Genomic DNA, 17,619 nt, shown 5'->3' with positions numbered 1-17,619 from the left:
TCATAAATAAATGTTCATAAAAGATCTATTCAAGGCATAATTACTGATATGCCACATGATACAAGATATCTAGATTTTGATGCCATTTCCTGTTCAAATACATGCAGTCACCCCAAAATAGTTTTTTTTAATGAATTTTAATTAGATCAATATCAAAATTACATGTTTATCCTTCTAAGTGAACCAGTTTTAATGTACTATGGGCAGTGCTTCCTTTTCTGTCTGGTGCTTTTATGGTTTTTGAGGTTTAAGAAATGTCACACAACCTGTCCATGTTGCATGTGCCTAATTTGATTAGCTTTTACCAAGTGACACATTAATTTGTGCCAAAATACCATAGTGTTTGAGTGGAAAAACAACAAAAAGTTATTTTCTTCTCATTTTAAAAGTTAATAAACATGTTTATTTTGTTATAAAACATATGCACAATTATATAGTTATTTGCAATTTAATTATATTATTTATTTAGCGCTTTTTCTAGTAGCCACAACTAGAACAGACAGAATCAGGACAGATCTGCAACCCATTTTTGGGTCCCAACCCAACCACTGCCCTGATATAATTTGTGTGCCAAAGCCACTGGGTTTGATCTTTTGTTATCTAAGGCAACAACATTTGTATATTTTAAATGTCAGAATGTACGTTTTATGTACATTTTGAATGTCAGAAATCTGAAAAGCCACTGTAGATTTCATAATAAACTGACCAACAGCAGATTTGTGTAATTCCTTTCAGAATAAATAGAGAGAGAACAAATTTGTCCTATGTAGGTGTATTATATGCTGATGCTTGAGGGCCTCAAGCTGGCAGCAGATCTGGCATATCCCTCTGTTTCTCATGCCTGTTATCATTAGACAAATGTGTAACTGGCAATAATTTCCCTTGTGCTTTGCAAGTTGTCCCAAAATACTAAGAGGACACACTCACAGAGACATAAGTCTGGGCAGCTGAGTGTTGTTCCAATTCTATCAGTGTAATTACAGCTAGTCCTTGAGAGACAACACAATCTACTTAAGATAATAAGAGGCGTTGCACTGTAGAATTATGTAGTTAATCTGTGTGTGTGTGTGTGTGTGTGTTCTTCTCTCCCCAGGCCGTTCTGGAGAGCACATGGCCTTCCTCAACCAGAGGGGGATACTTCCTGTGGGGAAAGTTGAGAAATGTGGTTCGGGGTGTGGTGCTGTTCAAACAAGTATGGAGGAGGCAGACCACCCACCCGAAAGACACCCATCTCTCTGGTAAAATCCCCAACTCAATTTCACACATTTCACAGAAGTGGACACAGTTTTTAAATGGCCTGCAAAAACAAAGTCAGATCCAATCCAGAAAATCAACACATGATTATGCTGCCCTCTAAGATTGACAAATTGTAAAAAAAGCATTGACGGTCTGATAATGTCCTGTAAAAGCTACAGAATCCATCCAAGACAGAGGACGAAGCAGGCAACATATCTACATATCTCTAAATAAAATGAATTGAGACAGAGTTTACCCAAATTACCCAATTTACTCAATTATGACTATTTTATATATAAAACCAAAAATTATTCAGACACCAGATATATTTTTTTACTAATGGGTGCAAGACACTATAGTTAATTTATGTAAGTGAGGATAGCAAAATAAAGTAAACTGTGACATATTATACCCAAAAATTCTTCATACAGTGGACTACCAGTAAAATTGATAAAAATTTGGGACCAAAATTATTCAGACACTTTGACCTGACCATGTTTTGCTTAAGTGTTAATGCAACCTTTTACATCACAGTCTGAACAAAATTAAGCATTGCTTGGTAATTGGTTGACCTAAATTGGTATTATCTAATTGTGTACTTAAATTTAACAGCTGACAGCTGATTGGTTGATTGTAATCCATTACATACCTTTCTATCAAAGTTATCTGACATTGGACAAGATGAATTTGTTCTGACACAGTTTAACTCTGAGTTCTTGTCATAATTTATTACCATTTTCTAAACTATAGCGAATAAACTGTGATAATGTGAGGAAAATCTTGAAGGTGTCTGAAAAAAAGTTTGGTTTGACTGTATTTAAAATAAATATGGCTATTTTAAATAATGCGTTTTAGCTAATCAACATGCTATTGGCTAACTCTATTGAAATCAATTGTCTGTTGAGTCTCTATTATTCTTGGAATTTGATCCCTTCCAAATTGGCTTATTTTGAGATTCCATTTTGGTTAGGAAAATGGAATCTCAGACACCAAGGCAGCTCACTAGATTTTGGAACAGAGTTTATTTTTGGGCAAAGGCCATAGAGTTTGTGCCTGGTCATTGAAAGCTACATTCATTACTTCTACAAAGTAATAATCATTCTGACTATTTCCACACCAGTACATTTCTGTTCAAAATAGTTATATCACCAGACTTGTTTCTTTGAGACGCAATAGTCAAAAGGGAGCATGGACTCAATATCATTCCCCACTGTCAGAAAAACTTTCCATCATTTTACAAAGAGGCAGGATTACTTGAGTTTTGTGCCTGAGGGAGGTACTGTACCATCTCCCAGCTAACCCCCCTCCTCACTCGGGCCTGATACAGCCTGCCTGCTGAACCAGAGAGGCTTTAATGAGTCCAATTAAGATGAGTCGATAGCCGCCTCCTCAGCCACCACAGTTCACATTCTGTACTTGATGTGATCTTCTTTCTCACACAGCCCCCTGTAAGCAGCATATTTGAGAAGTGCACAAGAGGGCTTTAGTAATTTAAAACAAGCTGCCTCAACACACACCACCCCCAACAAACTGCTGCCTTGTCATGCACAAAAGTGACTAAAGACCCAATTGGCTGATTGCATGCTACTGGAGCCATTTACTTTTCAATACATTTGTCCAGTCCTTTATATTAAAGTTATACAAACTACCATTCAAAAGTTTGGTATCAGTAAGATTTCTTTTTAAGGAATTATAATTGATCAAAAGTGACACCAAAAACATAAACATTAATACAATTTTTTTTTTATGTTAAATACTATACCTTTGAGATTTCCATTAATCAAAGTATAGGCTACTGAAAAAAAACAAAAAAATATTAAGCAGCATTACTGTTTTCAACATTGATAATATATTAATATTATATAATAATAATAATAAATGTTCTCAAACACCAAATCTACATATTATAATGATCCCTGAGGGTCTTGTGGCACTGAAATCTGCAATTGCTGCTGAAAAGATAGTTAATCTTTGCCATCACGGGAATGAATTAAATTATTTGCGTAAAGTAAAACAGTTTTTTATTTTTTATTTTTTTTATATATATATTTCACAATATTGCTGTTATGTACAGTATGTTAGGGTTTTTAATATGAACTTTTCAGCTTTTTTAGGTAAACAAAAATCAAAATACTATTTAAAAAAAAAGTACATTTAAAAAAGTATTTTTGGGGGAATTATTATTACTGAATATTGTCTGTACTTTGAAAGCCCTCTACATCATTTTACCATGTAGCTTATTTTTTATTTTGGATCAGAAAAGTCAGTAAGCACATGTTCTTTGATTGCTCTTTTTGCTCTGTTGCCACTTTGAAAAAGGATGCAATCTCTGGGCAGAAAGCTTTTCATGTTGCAAATTGTGGTGTTTTGAAATATGTTACTTGTTAGCTCTCCTCCTAACTTTGTCTTTCATACTTTTTCTTCTGAGCAGATGCCAGTGATCTCGACAGCGTCAGCCATGGCAGTCTGGACAGCTCTAACGATTCTGCGGAGCGAGCTTCCATTGACACAGACTTCACTAAAATGGATTCCAGTGATGACAGATCCAGCACAGGTACCCGGGCTGCCTTCAATCTGTCTGTGTTCTCCTTCTATCATCAGTCCTCCACTGCGCTCTCGGCACAACAGAACGTGCCTCTCTCTCCTCTTCAAACTCGTCACAAGTCTCTAGGAGAGTCATTATTTTTCACTGTGGGAGTGAAAAGACATCTCTACCTCGTTTTTTTTCTCGCTTTCAGTCTTTTATCTCTTTTTCAAGCACACATTAGTATAACACATTTGGTTCAGCGAACAAAAGCATTACACCCATTCACATGCCCCCTCAGATGATCCAAATGAATTTTGAATGCAACTTCCAAAACAAAACAAAAATGTGATTACAATGAATGATTTCACTAGGAAATGCACTACTGTTCAAAAGTTTGGGGTCAGTAAGATTTTTAAAATAAGTCTTTTATGCTCTCCAACGCTGCAGTGATTGAAAATATACAGTAAAAACTGTAATATTATTACAATATAAAATAAATGTTTTCTATTTTAATGCATTTTAAAAAGTAATTTATTTATGTGATGGCAAAGCTGAATTTTCAGCACCATTACTTCAGTCTTTAGTGTCACATGATCCTTCAGAAATCATTCTAATATGCTGATTTGGTGCACAAGAAACATTTCTAATTATGTTGATAATAGTGGTGCTGCTATTTGTAACCATGATACATTTCTTCAGAATTCTTTGATGATTGTAAATTCAAAAGAACAGCATTTATTTAAAATAGAAATCTTTTGTAGCATTACTGTTACTTTTGATAAATTGAATGGATCCTTGCTGGAAAATCTTACAGTCCCAAACTTTTGAACATTTATGTACAATATTTTCATAGTATATTTAAAGTGATTTTTATCTGTAAAATTAAGTTAATATGGTTCAAAACAACATTAGACCCTATTAACTTTCATTATATGGATATATACAGATACATTTTCCAAAATATCTTCCTTTGTGTTCCACAAAGTAATGAAATGAAAATAAATTAACAGGTTCATATCTGAGAATATGGTAAAAGACAGGGAAGAAAGCCCCTCTATATGTTCGAACAGCTTTTTGAAGTATTCCAAAGCTATAGGCAGTGATGCCCACGGAGGACATCTGAGACACTCAACTGAAGAGACTCACAGTTAGCGAGCACTTGCAGACAAAAGTGTAGCAGGAGTCTGACTGAGCAGGGAAAGGAAAGAAGGAATGACTAATGGTGTTATTTTAGCTCACCTCTGGAGGCAGTGCTATGATGTGAACTTTATGCCCCGTCTGCTTTCTTAGTGTGGCTCAGAAGCAGCTACCCTGTGAGAGTCTTTCAGTGTGTTTCTGCCCGATTACAGAATATGGGAGAGTAAATTAGAGCTCCTTTTTGATGTTATGTTATCATGGGTTATGATGTTCTGTTCTATGATAAGCCTTTCTCCTAAGAGTCTCTATCCAGCCTGCATCAAATCACCCAAAATCTGTAAAGTAAAACAAAAATATTTAATATAGATTTCCAGATTCGCCTGGAATTGTCAATTTTGTTTTGTCAATATTGTCAATACAGATTTTGTCTGCTCCAAAAGAGTTGCTGATAGAAGGAAAAAAACAAGATTATGTTAAATGTGTTTTGTCCATCAGTGTCAACTTTAGATCAGTTGAGAACCACCGGTCTTAGTGTTTGTTTCTGTGTATTGTTTTGATTCCAGGTGGTCAGTCTGATCAGGGCTATGACTCTCTGTCTAAAGAGGAGGTGAGGTTAGGAGGAGGTGAGGAGCAGATCTCCTCTCCAGACATGAAAGAGAAGAAGGACAGAAACTCTTGCTCAAGTGAGTAATGGAGAATTCTTTTGTCCCTAAACACACAAAGGGTATGTGTGACACTGAGGACTGAAGTAATAGCTGCTAAAAATTTGGCTTTGCTATCACAGGAATAAATTACATTTGAAAACATTATTAAAATAGAAAACCGTTATTTTAATTGGCAATAATATTTCACAATGTTACTGTATTATCTGCATTTTCAATTGAATAAATGCAGCCTTGGTGAGCATAAAAGATTTCTATCATAAAAAGAAAATTTTTACCATCCCCAAACTTTAGCATATAAGTGAACACACATGAATTAACAATGAACAATAGTAGATTTATAAATTAGATAAATATACTGTAAAAATGGTAATTTCAACACAACTAATGTGAAACCATTTATAAATGTATGCATTTTTAAAGTGGAATTGCATCTACTTAGCCTCACCACAGAGTTGGTTCTCCCTCCGCCTATATTACCAACCAAAATAAAATACACGTTTTTTTCCACGAGTGTTGTCACGAGTCGCTCTCTTGCTGATATACCTGTTAATTGCGTAAAATGCAATTTATCAGTGTGGAAAAAACTGAAAGCACAGGCTTTTGTGTCAGGTTGTTATGTTGTAATGCTAAATATAATGGTAGAATTGTGTGTATTTATGACCTGCCGGCCCGGGACCTGATGTGAGATGCACCAATCGGAGAAGTTCCTGAATCTCAAACGTTTTTGTTTTTTTAATTGGATCAAATTAATGGAGAACGTTTCATGTTTTTCTGTTAGTGCTCGGCCATTCCGTGGATGCTTGAGCCCCTGAGTAAGCAGTAGACTAGTATTTGATTGTAAACATGCGAGTTGCACTGAACATCTCTTTGCTTCCACCTAGTGGTAATGTTTGGCACTGCAAGTTGTTAAACTACTTGTTTATTTGCTTCTTTTTGACAAGTGTCTGTTTGTTTTTCCTTTCATTTGAATGTTCAGTGTCTCAGACTGTCCTCTCAAAGATAGAGGATTCATCCCTTCCATCTGCAACCAATGGGGAAACCAGAAATTTCCTTTCTGAAGCCCTCCCAAAGACAAAAAGGCCAAACTCCCTGAATATTTTCGGAGAAAAGCCTGTTAGGCCCAGTACACTGGATCTAACCCCGGATAAGACGGTAGAAGAACTCTGTACTGAATCTGTTGCAGCACTGATAGAAATGGAAGCAGTGGGGGGCGTTGTGAGCCCACCTAAAGTTGCTGTGGAGAGAACTGCTAGCTGCACGGTTGCCATGGAGAAGAGAGTTGCCATGGAGAGGGAGCACATCGGCGTGGAGAGGAGCGTGAGCTGCAGCGCTGCTCTTAACCGTGTGGTTAAGAGGACGGGTATTGAAGCAGGGTTTGATCCTCTATCCCTCATGGTGGCTGAGACTCACGTTCACGGTGAGGGGGATAACGCGGACACCCCCTCCGCCCGCCGAGACCTGGCTGAAGAGATTCATCACTATATGAACAACCTGAGTAGCCCGTTAAGCCAGCGGTCTCTCAGTGTGGACCTCAAGGGGCTCCAAACCCCGTCCCCTCACAGCTCTCCCTGCATGTCCGCCTCGGCCGGCTCCCCCTGCACCTCCCAACTCCAACCTCAGCCACGAACACGACTCTTCTCCTCGCCTTCCCTTCCTCAGGGTCGAGTGCGCAGGGCCAGGGAGCAGCGGCCCACCTCCCTGGCCTCCCCTTCCTCACCTACTCCCTCTTCTTCCTCTTTCTCCATGGACTCTCTGCTCACCCCGACCCTGGATGTGTTCAAGAGCAGCTTCCTCTCTGCTGGGAAGGGCGTCGCTGAGAAAGCCAGCCGACTGTATTCACGGCTTTCCTCCCAGACATCCATTGCACAGGTATTCATGACATTACCCATTTATGAAGTTCAGGAAATGAAGGCCTTGTCTTCGTCGGCTCTCTTTACCTCTCCCTTTTTTTCAGAAATAAAAAAATTGTATTCATCAAGGATGCATTAAATAGATTAAAAAGTGACAGTAAAGGCATTTAAATTGTTACAAATCAAATAAACGCTGAGGAAAAAAAAGCAGCACAACTGTTTTCAACATTGATAATTGATTATATTGTTGCAAACCAAATCAGCATATTAGAATGATTTCTGAAGGATCATGTGACTCTGAAGACTGGAGTAATGATCCTGAAAATTCAGCTTTGCATCACAAACAATTAATAACAATTTAAACTGTATTAAAATAGAAGTTTTTACTGTATCAAATAAATGCAACCTTAATATCATACATCATACATCGAACATAAATCTCTATTCACCTTTTTTTTCTCACCCTCACCAGGATTTAAACTCTGACCGGGTCAGTGTGTCTTCACTGGGGTCAGGTGACCCTGATTGCTCCTCTCTGATCGAGAGTGATTCCTGTGTAGACCCTGAAGGGCTCTCTTCCCCCCAGCGGGATGCCGCCCAGTCCGTCACGCGGCCCAAAAGGAGCCCTTACAGGGGCAGCCACTGCCTAGAAAGTCCATCCGCACCACCTCGACTCTTCCGCCAGTCCTCCCTCACTGGTGAGTGTGTGGCGTTCACTGTTCGCTTTACTCATGAAATAACAATGTTATCTACATCTCAGACAGTAGTTTTTATTTTACGCCTTTCAATGCTTTGCATGTTTTCTTATAAATATATCCAGAAACCGTCATCTGCTGTTAGAATTTTTAAATACCACTGATAATATGTCCCTACTACATCACAGAATTGAAGTCTCCTGACATTTTTCAAAAAATTAAACCATAAATATAAAATAAAATATATAAATATAAACAATTAAACAAATTAATGTAGTTAACATTTACTGTATTATTTTGCTTTTTAAAGTCTGATCGGAGATTATGACATTAATCATGGTTATTTTATTATTGACTGTCCGAGTTTTTAATAGTATTATATTTTAATATTTTAATGCTTAATGTGTTTGTGTTGTATTTTTCTAGGGAGTTTCTCTTGGCGACTGTTGCATTAAAATAATATATTGCATTAAAACAATTTTCTTTTTTACAATATAAAAACATGTTTTTATAATTTCACATTTGATATTTATCTCGCACAATAAAAAATGGGATGTCACATGGGATGGGCTTTGTAATTAGCCAAATGAGTCAACACAGCGACCCACACTTTTTTCTTTTCTTTTTTAGCTAATCTCTTTCTACCTCAGATTTATTTTTTGTTTGGGTTATCTGACATTTGGTTTTCTAGACAGTGAATTGAGGACATGTGGATGAAGTAAGCGAAATGGTGGAACTTAGCAAAATGGCTGGAATTACTTGCAGCACATTTTAATATTGATAAGTAATGTTCATTTGAAATGCCTCCCCTCTGTTCAGGCAAATCTTTGAGGTTCCCACTGAATAAAATAGACTAAAAATAGACGGTGAGCTAGAAAATTACCCATCAGGCTTTTTCATGAGTAATTCTCGGTATATTTCGGTCCTTTGTCAAGGTTACAGTGTTGTAAAATTAGAGAAGCAAAGCAAGAGAAGGAAGTTATGTTTGAAATGAATACGTGTTAAAGAGGGGTAAGTCTAATTGTGAACAGTTCAATTGTAAAGAGGACCTTATTTGTAGCTTTACCGGGCCATTATGCATGATGCTTTGGGAAGGTGATTAAAGGGTTACTTCAGCAATTTAGCATTAAGCCTTGTATCAGTAGAAACCCAGTAGTATATTCAAATTATCATACTTTTCCCCTCTCTTGTCCCCCTGAGACGAGAGAATTATGCATTTTATTTCTGGAAAAAATCCTCCGTTGACGCAAATATCGTCATTTTGCGTCATCTGAGGGTTTTTTTGGCCAGAGGCTAAAGACTACCGCCAGTAGAAGGAGCTAGTCCCGCATGTTTTCAACCTCCCATAGGGGAGAGATCTCACTCACAGAATGTAAATGCGCACGGCCGCTCAGCTCAGGCATTCATAACGGAGCGCTACGGAGCAAAGTGAACTTTTCAATGAATTCCTATGAAAGTTAAGCTTTCATTGGCATGATCTGATAACGCGCCAGACTGGACACGCGTCGAGAATGACAGCCGCGCTTACCTCAGCTCTGCTCAGCTCTTTAATCTCGTGATGAATGAAATCTGACTCCTGCTGCATTTGTGTCGTGACTTTTGTTCGGCTCACTCACGTTATTGAAAAGACACGCTCAGTTTTTAATATTCTCTAACTGAACGATGCCGCGGTGGGCAAGTGATATAACCAGTAGCCGTGGCTTTGGGAGTGGCCTCGTAGGGCAGCGAAGCAAGTGCATTCTGGGAGTTGTTGTCTTTCATCCACATGAGACAAAAATAAATGTCTTTTCTCTGTCTACAAGGCACCAAATTCAAAAATAATTTCACATTTCTACTACATAAATGACCCAGTTTAAATACACATTCATCTTCCCAGCGCTGAAGTACCCCTTTAAGCATGTTTTTGCATATGGAGTGCTGTGTGTCGTTCATTGTTTCTGGTCCAGCAGCTGCCGAAGTAGGCCAGTAGACAGGGCTGTGAGTGTGTCTGGCTCTGCAGTAATGGGGCCTGAGAGGGGCTCTTTAATCAGGCTGACTGGGGTTGTGCTGGAGTGCTCCCCAATCACTCACATCCGCATACATGCTCTTATCCCAGACTTCTGTAGAGCCTCTCTCCTCATTCAGAATTAGCATTCATAATCCCTGCAGGCAATCACCTTGAAATATGACTTGGAGAAGATTGCTCTCTGATGAAAAACATCTCTTCAGAGCGCCTTTTGCCGCAGAATGACGGCCTTTTGTTTTGTCTTTTGTCCTTTAGGTCCGTCGCTGACAATAACGAAAGCTCAGCAGACCTCAGACGTGTGTTCTGATTCCAGCCTCACTCAGTCCATGCAGAATTACGCCATTGAAGTGAGTTTTTCTTACTTTGAATGACACACATGTTTAAGTATTACTGTAGCAGGAGGTATTGAGACGAACTTTGATTGGCTTTCCAGGTACGTATGTCCAGTTGTTCACGCTGTAACACCTGTGAGAGTTTGGTGTATGATGAAGAGATCATGGCTGGTTGGACAGCTGACGACTCCAACCTCAATAGCACATGCCCGTTTTGTGGCTCTCCATTTCTGCCCCTGCTCAATGTGGACATCAGAGACCTGAGTGACCAGGAAAGGTAATTTGGTCTCCAATCAAATTAGCAGACATTTCTGTGGAGATAATCACCATTTTTAACAGTTTTCTTCTGTTTCTAATCAGATCCCCCTCTCAAGACGTACATACTTGCCAGACAGACAATGAAGATAAACTTCCACAAGTTTATGATGTCACTGGCAATCTATCCAGCAATGGCAAAAAAGACCCTGTAAGAATACGTTCCTCAATCTACAATTCTTTAAATTTCATTGTTTTGGAATCTTATTTTGGAATCATCACTTTATTATGGTATTAATAGTGATATGTAATACAATGTACCATATTTTCCAGAATACAAGTCTTGATTCATCTGAAACGTGCTGCAATTTATATTCTAGAGCAAATTATATAATGCAATAACATCTAGCAGGCAGAAACTATCCATTTGTTTTGGGTCCATGTACGTTAAAAAAAAACCTGAAGTAACGCAACGTACACAGACCCAAAACATGCACAACACACATTTGATTTAGTTCCGAATGAGAGAGGTACATGAGTCTAAATTTATTTGCAGTCTAAGTTTATGTACATTTCCCACACATTGGTAGTTTACGTTTCGCTTTTTGTTTAGGCTTGGTGCTAATGCCACTACAATTTAAGTTTTTTTTTATACTTATATTTTTAATTCATTTTCTGTTATAAATACTGTTGAGTTGAAAGGATTTGTTGTAAAGTTAGGGGAACTAATATACATGTTGTATCAATGATAAAGGCTTAAGGGAAGAAGGAGGCGGGAACATAAATAAAACATAAATATGGCATTATGTAATATTATAATTATAAGTTTGTGGCTCAAACGTTGGTTAAATTCATTAGGCTAGTAGTTATTTTAGTCTTTCTTTGCTGTAGGAGCCAGTTACCGTGCCCTACCTGAGCCCTCTGGTACTTTGGAAAGAACTGGAGAGCTTGCTGGAAAACGAGGGAGACCAGGCCATCTCATCTGCAGCCATTGTGGATCACCACCCCATTGTGTTCTGGAACCTGGTGTGGTTTTTCCGTAGGCTGGACCTGCCCAGCAGCCTGCCGGGACTCTATCTGAGCTCCAAACACTACAGCAAAGATGCTCAGGTGGGTCTCAAGAATTCTCACATGACGTTCCTCTTCCCATGAAGGAATAGATGCTAGAAACTATTGGTGATGCCACTGTATTTCTCCATACCAGCTTGCATCAGTATTGTGTGTTTTCTTGCAGGCTCTGCAAAGTTCTGCATCAGAAGACAGTAAAAATGTCTTGGTCCAGATCCTGTGGGACAACCCCAGGCTGCATCAGGACCCCATTCAGCCCTGCTACTTGCTCTGGAAATCATATTGTAAGAATATGTCCTACAAACTCATTTGCACAGTGAAAAGTAAGCTTTGTTACTGTCAATGTGCACGATTTATATTTGCAAGGAATGATCCTGTTTATGCTACGAACATAAACCATGAGGCTTTTTGTTGAGGAAAGGTGTGGCATTATTTTTCTAAGGACACATTTATATGACAACTTTTCATTTTTTGCGAAAATTATTAAAAATGCTGTATTTGGCAGCCAGGCCAATAGTTGGCATTGTCACTTTGTAAAGAAAAACTACACGCCTATAGACTGAACACGTAATACACATGCGCATGACATCCCCGTTTTCACAAATTTGTGTTTTTGTAGTTTCAAAAACTTGCACTTTGAAACACATTTTCAAAGGATTGTGTTTTAAATGAATGGCCAAAACGCAGAAAAAGCTTTCCATTTTTAATTGAAAATGGTGTCATGTAAATGTCCCCTAAAACATGCCGTTTCTGCCTGCTGAACTAGTATTGTAGTTTTAGAATAAATTTATATTTCATTGTTTTTCTTTTCATTTTAGTAATTTTGCTTTTGTCATTTAAAAAAAAAAATTATATTTAGTTTGTCATTTTAGTACTTCAACTTGAACAATAACAGCACTGTAGGCCAATAAGCAACCACCCAGAACACCCTAGCAACTGCATAGAAACATTAGGGAAAGCACCAAATATACTAAAACCTCCTCAAAACACTTCAGCAGCTGCAGTAGTTTTGCATGAACATCACAAGCAGGTACTGGCCATCTACATAATTTCTGTTCATGTTTTTTAATAGGTGCAAATCCTGCAGTATCTGCCGCCCTGAGGGAGGAGGAGCAAGTGGTGAGCTTAGAGCGGCTGCAGAGTGTCGTGAAGGGCATCCAGAGGAACGATGTCTATCAGCCTATGAGTCAGATACTGCAGATACTGGGCACCAGACTGGGCTTTGTCAGACAACGGTAGGAAAACAAGAAATATGCCTCAGCACAGAAACAATCTGTTTAAATAACAATTTTGACAAGCTCTTCCTAATGACTAATTTATTGTTATTTTTTCATATGCAGGAGCTTATATAGAGACATCCTGTTCCTGTCTTTGGTGGCTTTGGGCAAGAGTAGCATAAATATCGGTGAGTTAACTGTGAAGTTTCAAGGCCAAGTATGGTAACCCATACTCAGTATTTGTCATTTATATTAAACCCATCCAAGTTACTGCACACACTTTAGGGGCTTTCACACTGAAGGAACCTTTTCACAGTTCCTAGAACTAATGGCGGAAGTGTGTTTGCACCGCAGGAACTGGGAACGATTTTAGTTCTTGGAATGCCTTTTGGGGGAACTAAATTAGCTCTAACCCAGCACAATAGGAACTACCAGGCCGGATGTACGTGAAACACCAGCACCCGCCATTTAAAAAAAGCAGTGTACACACACAGATTATTTCCAATAAATTTACTCCATGAACATAAAAAACAGTGATAGATGGACCGTTCAACCTTTACGCTAATAAGGAAACCCAATGCTACTTTGAGGGGACCAAGCGAAACAACATGATTATGTATTTCTGCTCATCTAGCGACACTGAACATCAACCACACAGCAAACGATAATACTTTTTCATATACTATCTTTCTTCTAATAATGTATTAGACTGGACTGTTAAACAGATGGAGAATGGGAGAGCTGTGTGTTCAGGCTCGGGCGTTCCCAGCGCCGTCAAAATTAATGTCCGCCGTGCCGTTAAAATAAAAATCACAACAACAAGCGTGGCTTGCGTCACTTCAGAGTTCCTACTGGCGGTGCGACTGCAATCAAGAAAATCGCCCTAGTGGAACCACCTTAGTGGCTGGTTCCTATAACTAAGTTTCTAGAATTCCCAGTGTGAAAGGGGCTGTTAGGAGTAGTGAGTAATGAACACACACATTGCAAACCGTACACACACACAGAGCAGTTGGCAGCCATTTTTGCTGTGGCACCCGTGGAGCGATTGGGGGTTAGGTGCCTTACTCAAGGGCCACTCATCATTTCCTGCCGGTATTGAGAAGTCTGACTCCCTTACCATTAGGCCACGACTGTCCGTGTTCCAAAATAAATGACTTTTATACAACAAGGATGCATTAAATTAATCAAAATTGACAGTAAAGACATTTACATTGTAAGACTTTCTTGAAAAATCTTGCTCTCAGCTTTTTGAACTTTCTGCAAAAAAATTATCATGATTTCCACAATATTACGCAGTGCAACCGTTTCAACATTAAAGGGTTAGTTCACCCAAAAATGAAAATTCTGTCATTAATTACTTACCCTCATGTCGTTCGACACCCGTAAGACCTCCGTTCATCTTCGGAACACAAATGAAGATATTTTAGTTGAAATCTGATGGCTCTGAAAGGCCTCCATTGGCACAATGCACGGTTCACTCTCAATACCCTTAAAAGGTACTAAAGACGTCGTTACAAAGTCCATCTCACTACACTGGTTCTACAATAACTTTATGAATCGGCGAGAATAGTTTTTGTGCGCAAAAAAACCCTAAATAACGACTTATATAGTGATAAAAACCACGCGTCATGAAGCTTCAAAGCGTTATGAATCAGTGAGTCGAATCAGCAGGTTGGATCGCCAAATTTCAGCAGTTTGGCGGTTTGACACGCGATCCGAATCATGATTCGACTCACTGATTCATAACGCTTCGAAGCTTCATGATGCCGTGTTTTGAAATCGTCATCACTATATAAGTCGTTATTTAGGGTTTTTTTGCGCACAAAAACTATTATCGCCGATTCATAAAGTTATTTTAGAACCACTGTAGTGAGATGGACTTTGTAACGACGTCTTTAGTACCTTTTAAGGGTATTGAGAGTGAACCGTGCATTGTGCCAATGGAGGCCTTTCAGAGCCATCAGATTTCAACAAAAATATCTTCATTTGTGTTCCGAAGATGAACGGAGGTCTTACGGGTGTCGAACGACATGAGGGTAAGTAATTAATGACAGAATTTTCATTTTTGGGTGAACTAACCCTTTAAATGTTTCTTGTTCACTGAATCAGCATATTAGAATAATTTCTGAAGGATCATGTGACACTGAATGGCTGCTGAAAATAAATTCAGCGTTGCCATCACAGGAATACATAACATTTTACAGAAAATAAAATAGAAAACAGTAATTTGAAATGGTAAGAATATTTCACACAGTATTACTGTTTGCACTGTATTTTTTGATCAAATAAAGTAAGCATAAGATACCTCTTTCAAAATCTTGCTGACCTCAAATTTTTGAACGATAATGTACATCTATGAATTCACTCAACGTGAGCACTAGCATCATTCCTAACATCTTCATTTATTCTCACAGATGCATTCGACCGTGAATACAAAATGGCATATGACCGTTTGACGCCCAGCCAGGTCAAGATGACTCACAATTGTGACCGGCCACCCAGCGCTGGAGTCATGGAGTGCAGGAGAACCTTTGGGCTGCCCAATCTGTGATTCTTCTCCTCTCATTCCTCCCTCGCTCCTCACATCCATCACACGGGAAGGCGTCCTAGATGTCCAGGGCCCATCCAAAGAAGCAACACTTTCATTCATGCGATCCTGAACATTCGTCATAACCAAAGCTACCTCTGGCTCCCATGAGGTCTCCTTCAAAAACGTTCCCGTCTGTCTATGTGACTGTTCTTCTTCATACACTTCCTGTGAATATGCCACCTAAAGCTTGGTACATACTCCGCAAGAACAGAGAAATGTGTTCGTTTTCTCGAGGTGGCAAGAACGAGAACAGAGTTCGTTCTGGCCTGGGCATTCCATACCTCACGAGAAAAGCAGGTACCGAACAATTTCGTTTCTCCGCGTTAACCCCGCCCACTTTAAATTTCTGACCAATCACACAATAGTTCTCGGACGCCCACAAGAAAAAAGTTCTGCTCCGATGATATGTCGAGAACAAGCAGCGAGAACTCCCAAACCAAGCGAGAACTTTTTTCTCTGTTCTTGCAGAGTATGGCCTGTAATCATGTTCATTACCTTATATTCCCCCTTTCACTTTTGCTCTTCCATCTGCCTATTGTCTTGACCCCGTTTGGAAGCTTGGGGTCATATTCGAATCATCTAGCACCGCTCAGGTAAACTTGAGTTCAGAGGTCATTGTAGATTAGGAGCAATATCATTGTGCTCAGGTCATTCCATCGCTCCATTCGTTCACGTCGAGTGAATCATGGAGTGGATTCGGGACCAGTAGCTGTAGAACAATCAAACTGATCACGTTTAGGACGCATAGAAGCACAATGAGCGACCCCAACAAACACAGTCCTCTTTTGGCCGTCTAGGAGCACTTGTATATTTCACATACAAAGAGTCTTTTGTGTACATAGCCTATTATTATTTTGAATATTTGTATTATACAGTTATATTTTAAAACTGGAATTTGTTATAATTGACGTGTCTTCATTTGTAAAGACTGTTCGTAGTGTATAGGTTTCTCTTTTGAGCGTGTGCTGTTTGTCGTCCTGGTCCTGGAGACCAGTCGTATGGTGACCGTCAGTGACACTGTTGTCTTGAGGTACAGAACTGGACCAAATATAAACTCATGACTCACAGTTTACATGGCGAGAAATATGTTTCATGAGATTTTTGAACTGAGAAATGCCTTACCTTGGGGCAAAGAACAGTACGGAGACAAATTTACAACAGGGTATAAAGAGCATAGCTAGTATGAAGAAAAAATGGACTGTTAATATGAATATGAAGTCAGCATTTTACACACACTTGCATAAAAAAGTGTTTGACATGAAGGTACGTCTTTTGTTTTTTTGTGTTTTTTTTTACTACATTGCTTTATATTGTGCAATGATGCATAAACACGGCTCCCTGTTGTCAAGATACATAAAACAAAGTACCTGCACTTATTTACTCATTAACTCTTCTCAAATTAAATATGCTGTAACTGGAACTGTTAAATTTTAACGCTGTTCATTTTTCTCATAATGTTAATTGAAGATGCACTTTTGAGTCCGTGTGGTTGGTAAGGAGATCGCTGACAAGTACAGTGGATTATGGGAAAGAAAATTATACATGTAATTACACAATGACATATTGATGTTAATGCCCCAAGTGGACAAAAAAAAAAAAAAAACAGATAATACTGCCCTAATACATTTTTGGGAGGAAAAAACCCTTTGTTTATTGACCTGATGCTGTGTAAAACTACAAAAATATCCAATTTACACTGCTGTTATTACTTAAGCAGTTTTTCTATAACCTGCTTTTTACGTCCAATGGCATGGTAGTGAAACAAACGGACCATTTTCATGACAAGCTACGGTAATTTAAAGCGGTTAATGTGTAAGGTGATTGTTTTGTTTGTTTGTTTTTTTTAACATATAATTTTATGTTAGGGCAATGTGCTTTACATATCACTCCTTTTGTTACTTCTATTTATATTTGTATATATCATTTTGTCAGATCTGAGCCAGGTCTATCAAATTGTTTAGAACTGTAAATAAACACACTTAAATCGACTCCGGTATGTTTGTGTTGCTGCCACTGGTTTGCTCAATGAATGAGAGGGAGGG

At 38.7% G+C, this 17,619-nt stretch overlaps 1 protein-coding gene across 2 annotated transcripts in view; it reads left to right on the top strand.

Moving 5' to 3' along the window:
• dennd4a (DENN/MADD domain containing 4A) overlaps window positions 1–17,565 on the top strand; it is a 37,917-nt gene extending 20,352 nt beyond the window's left edge. For both annotated transcript variants that reach the window (XM_079825752.1, XM_079825753.1), the window contains 13 exons: window positions 1,094–1,238; window positions 3,668–3,790; window positions 5,464–5,583; window positions 6,542–7,434; window positions 7,888–8,113; window positions 10,371–10,462; window positions 10,549–10,724; window positions 10,808–10,913; window positions 11,594–11,812; window positions 11,937–12,054; window positions 12,843–13,005; window positions 13,111–13,175; window positions 15,402–17,565. In XM_079825752.1, the coding sequence (XP_079681878.1) occupies window positions 1,094–1,238; window positions 3,668–3,790; window positions 5,464–5,583; window positions 6,542–7,434; window positions 7,888–8,113; window positions 10,371–10,462; window positions 10,549–10,724; window positions 10,808–10,913; window positions 11,594–11,812; window positions 11,937–12,054; window positions 12,843–13,005; window positions 13,111–13,175; window positions 15,402–15,538 (2,583 nt within the window). In that variant the 3' untranslated portion in view covers window positions 15,539–17,565. The remainder of the gene's footprint in view (window positions 1–1,093; window positions 1,239–3,667; window positions 3,791–5,463; window positions 5,584–6,541; window positions 7,435–7,887; window positions 8,114–10,370; window positions 10,463–10,548; window positions 10,725–10,807; window positions 10,914–11,593; window positions 11,813–11,936; window positions 12,055–12,842; window positions 13,006–13,110; window positions 13,176–15,401) is intronic.
• Window positions 17,566–17,619: the final 54 nt, after the last annotated feature.

This window comes from Gobio gobio (genome assembly GCF_949357685.1).
Source record: "Gobio gobio genome assembly, chromosome: 9".
Lineage (NCBI taxonomy): Eukaryota > Metazoa > Chordata > Actinopteri > Cypriniformes > Gobionidae > Gobio > Gobio gobio.
This window is presented reverse-complemented; position numbering and strand designations above follow the sequence as displayed.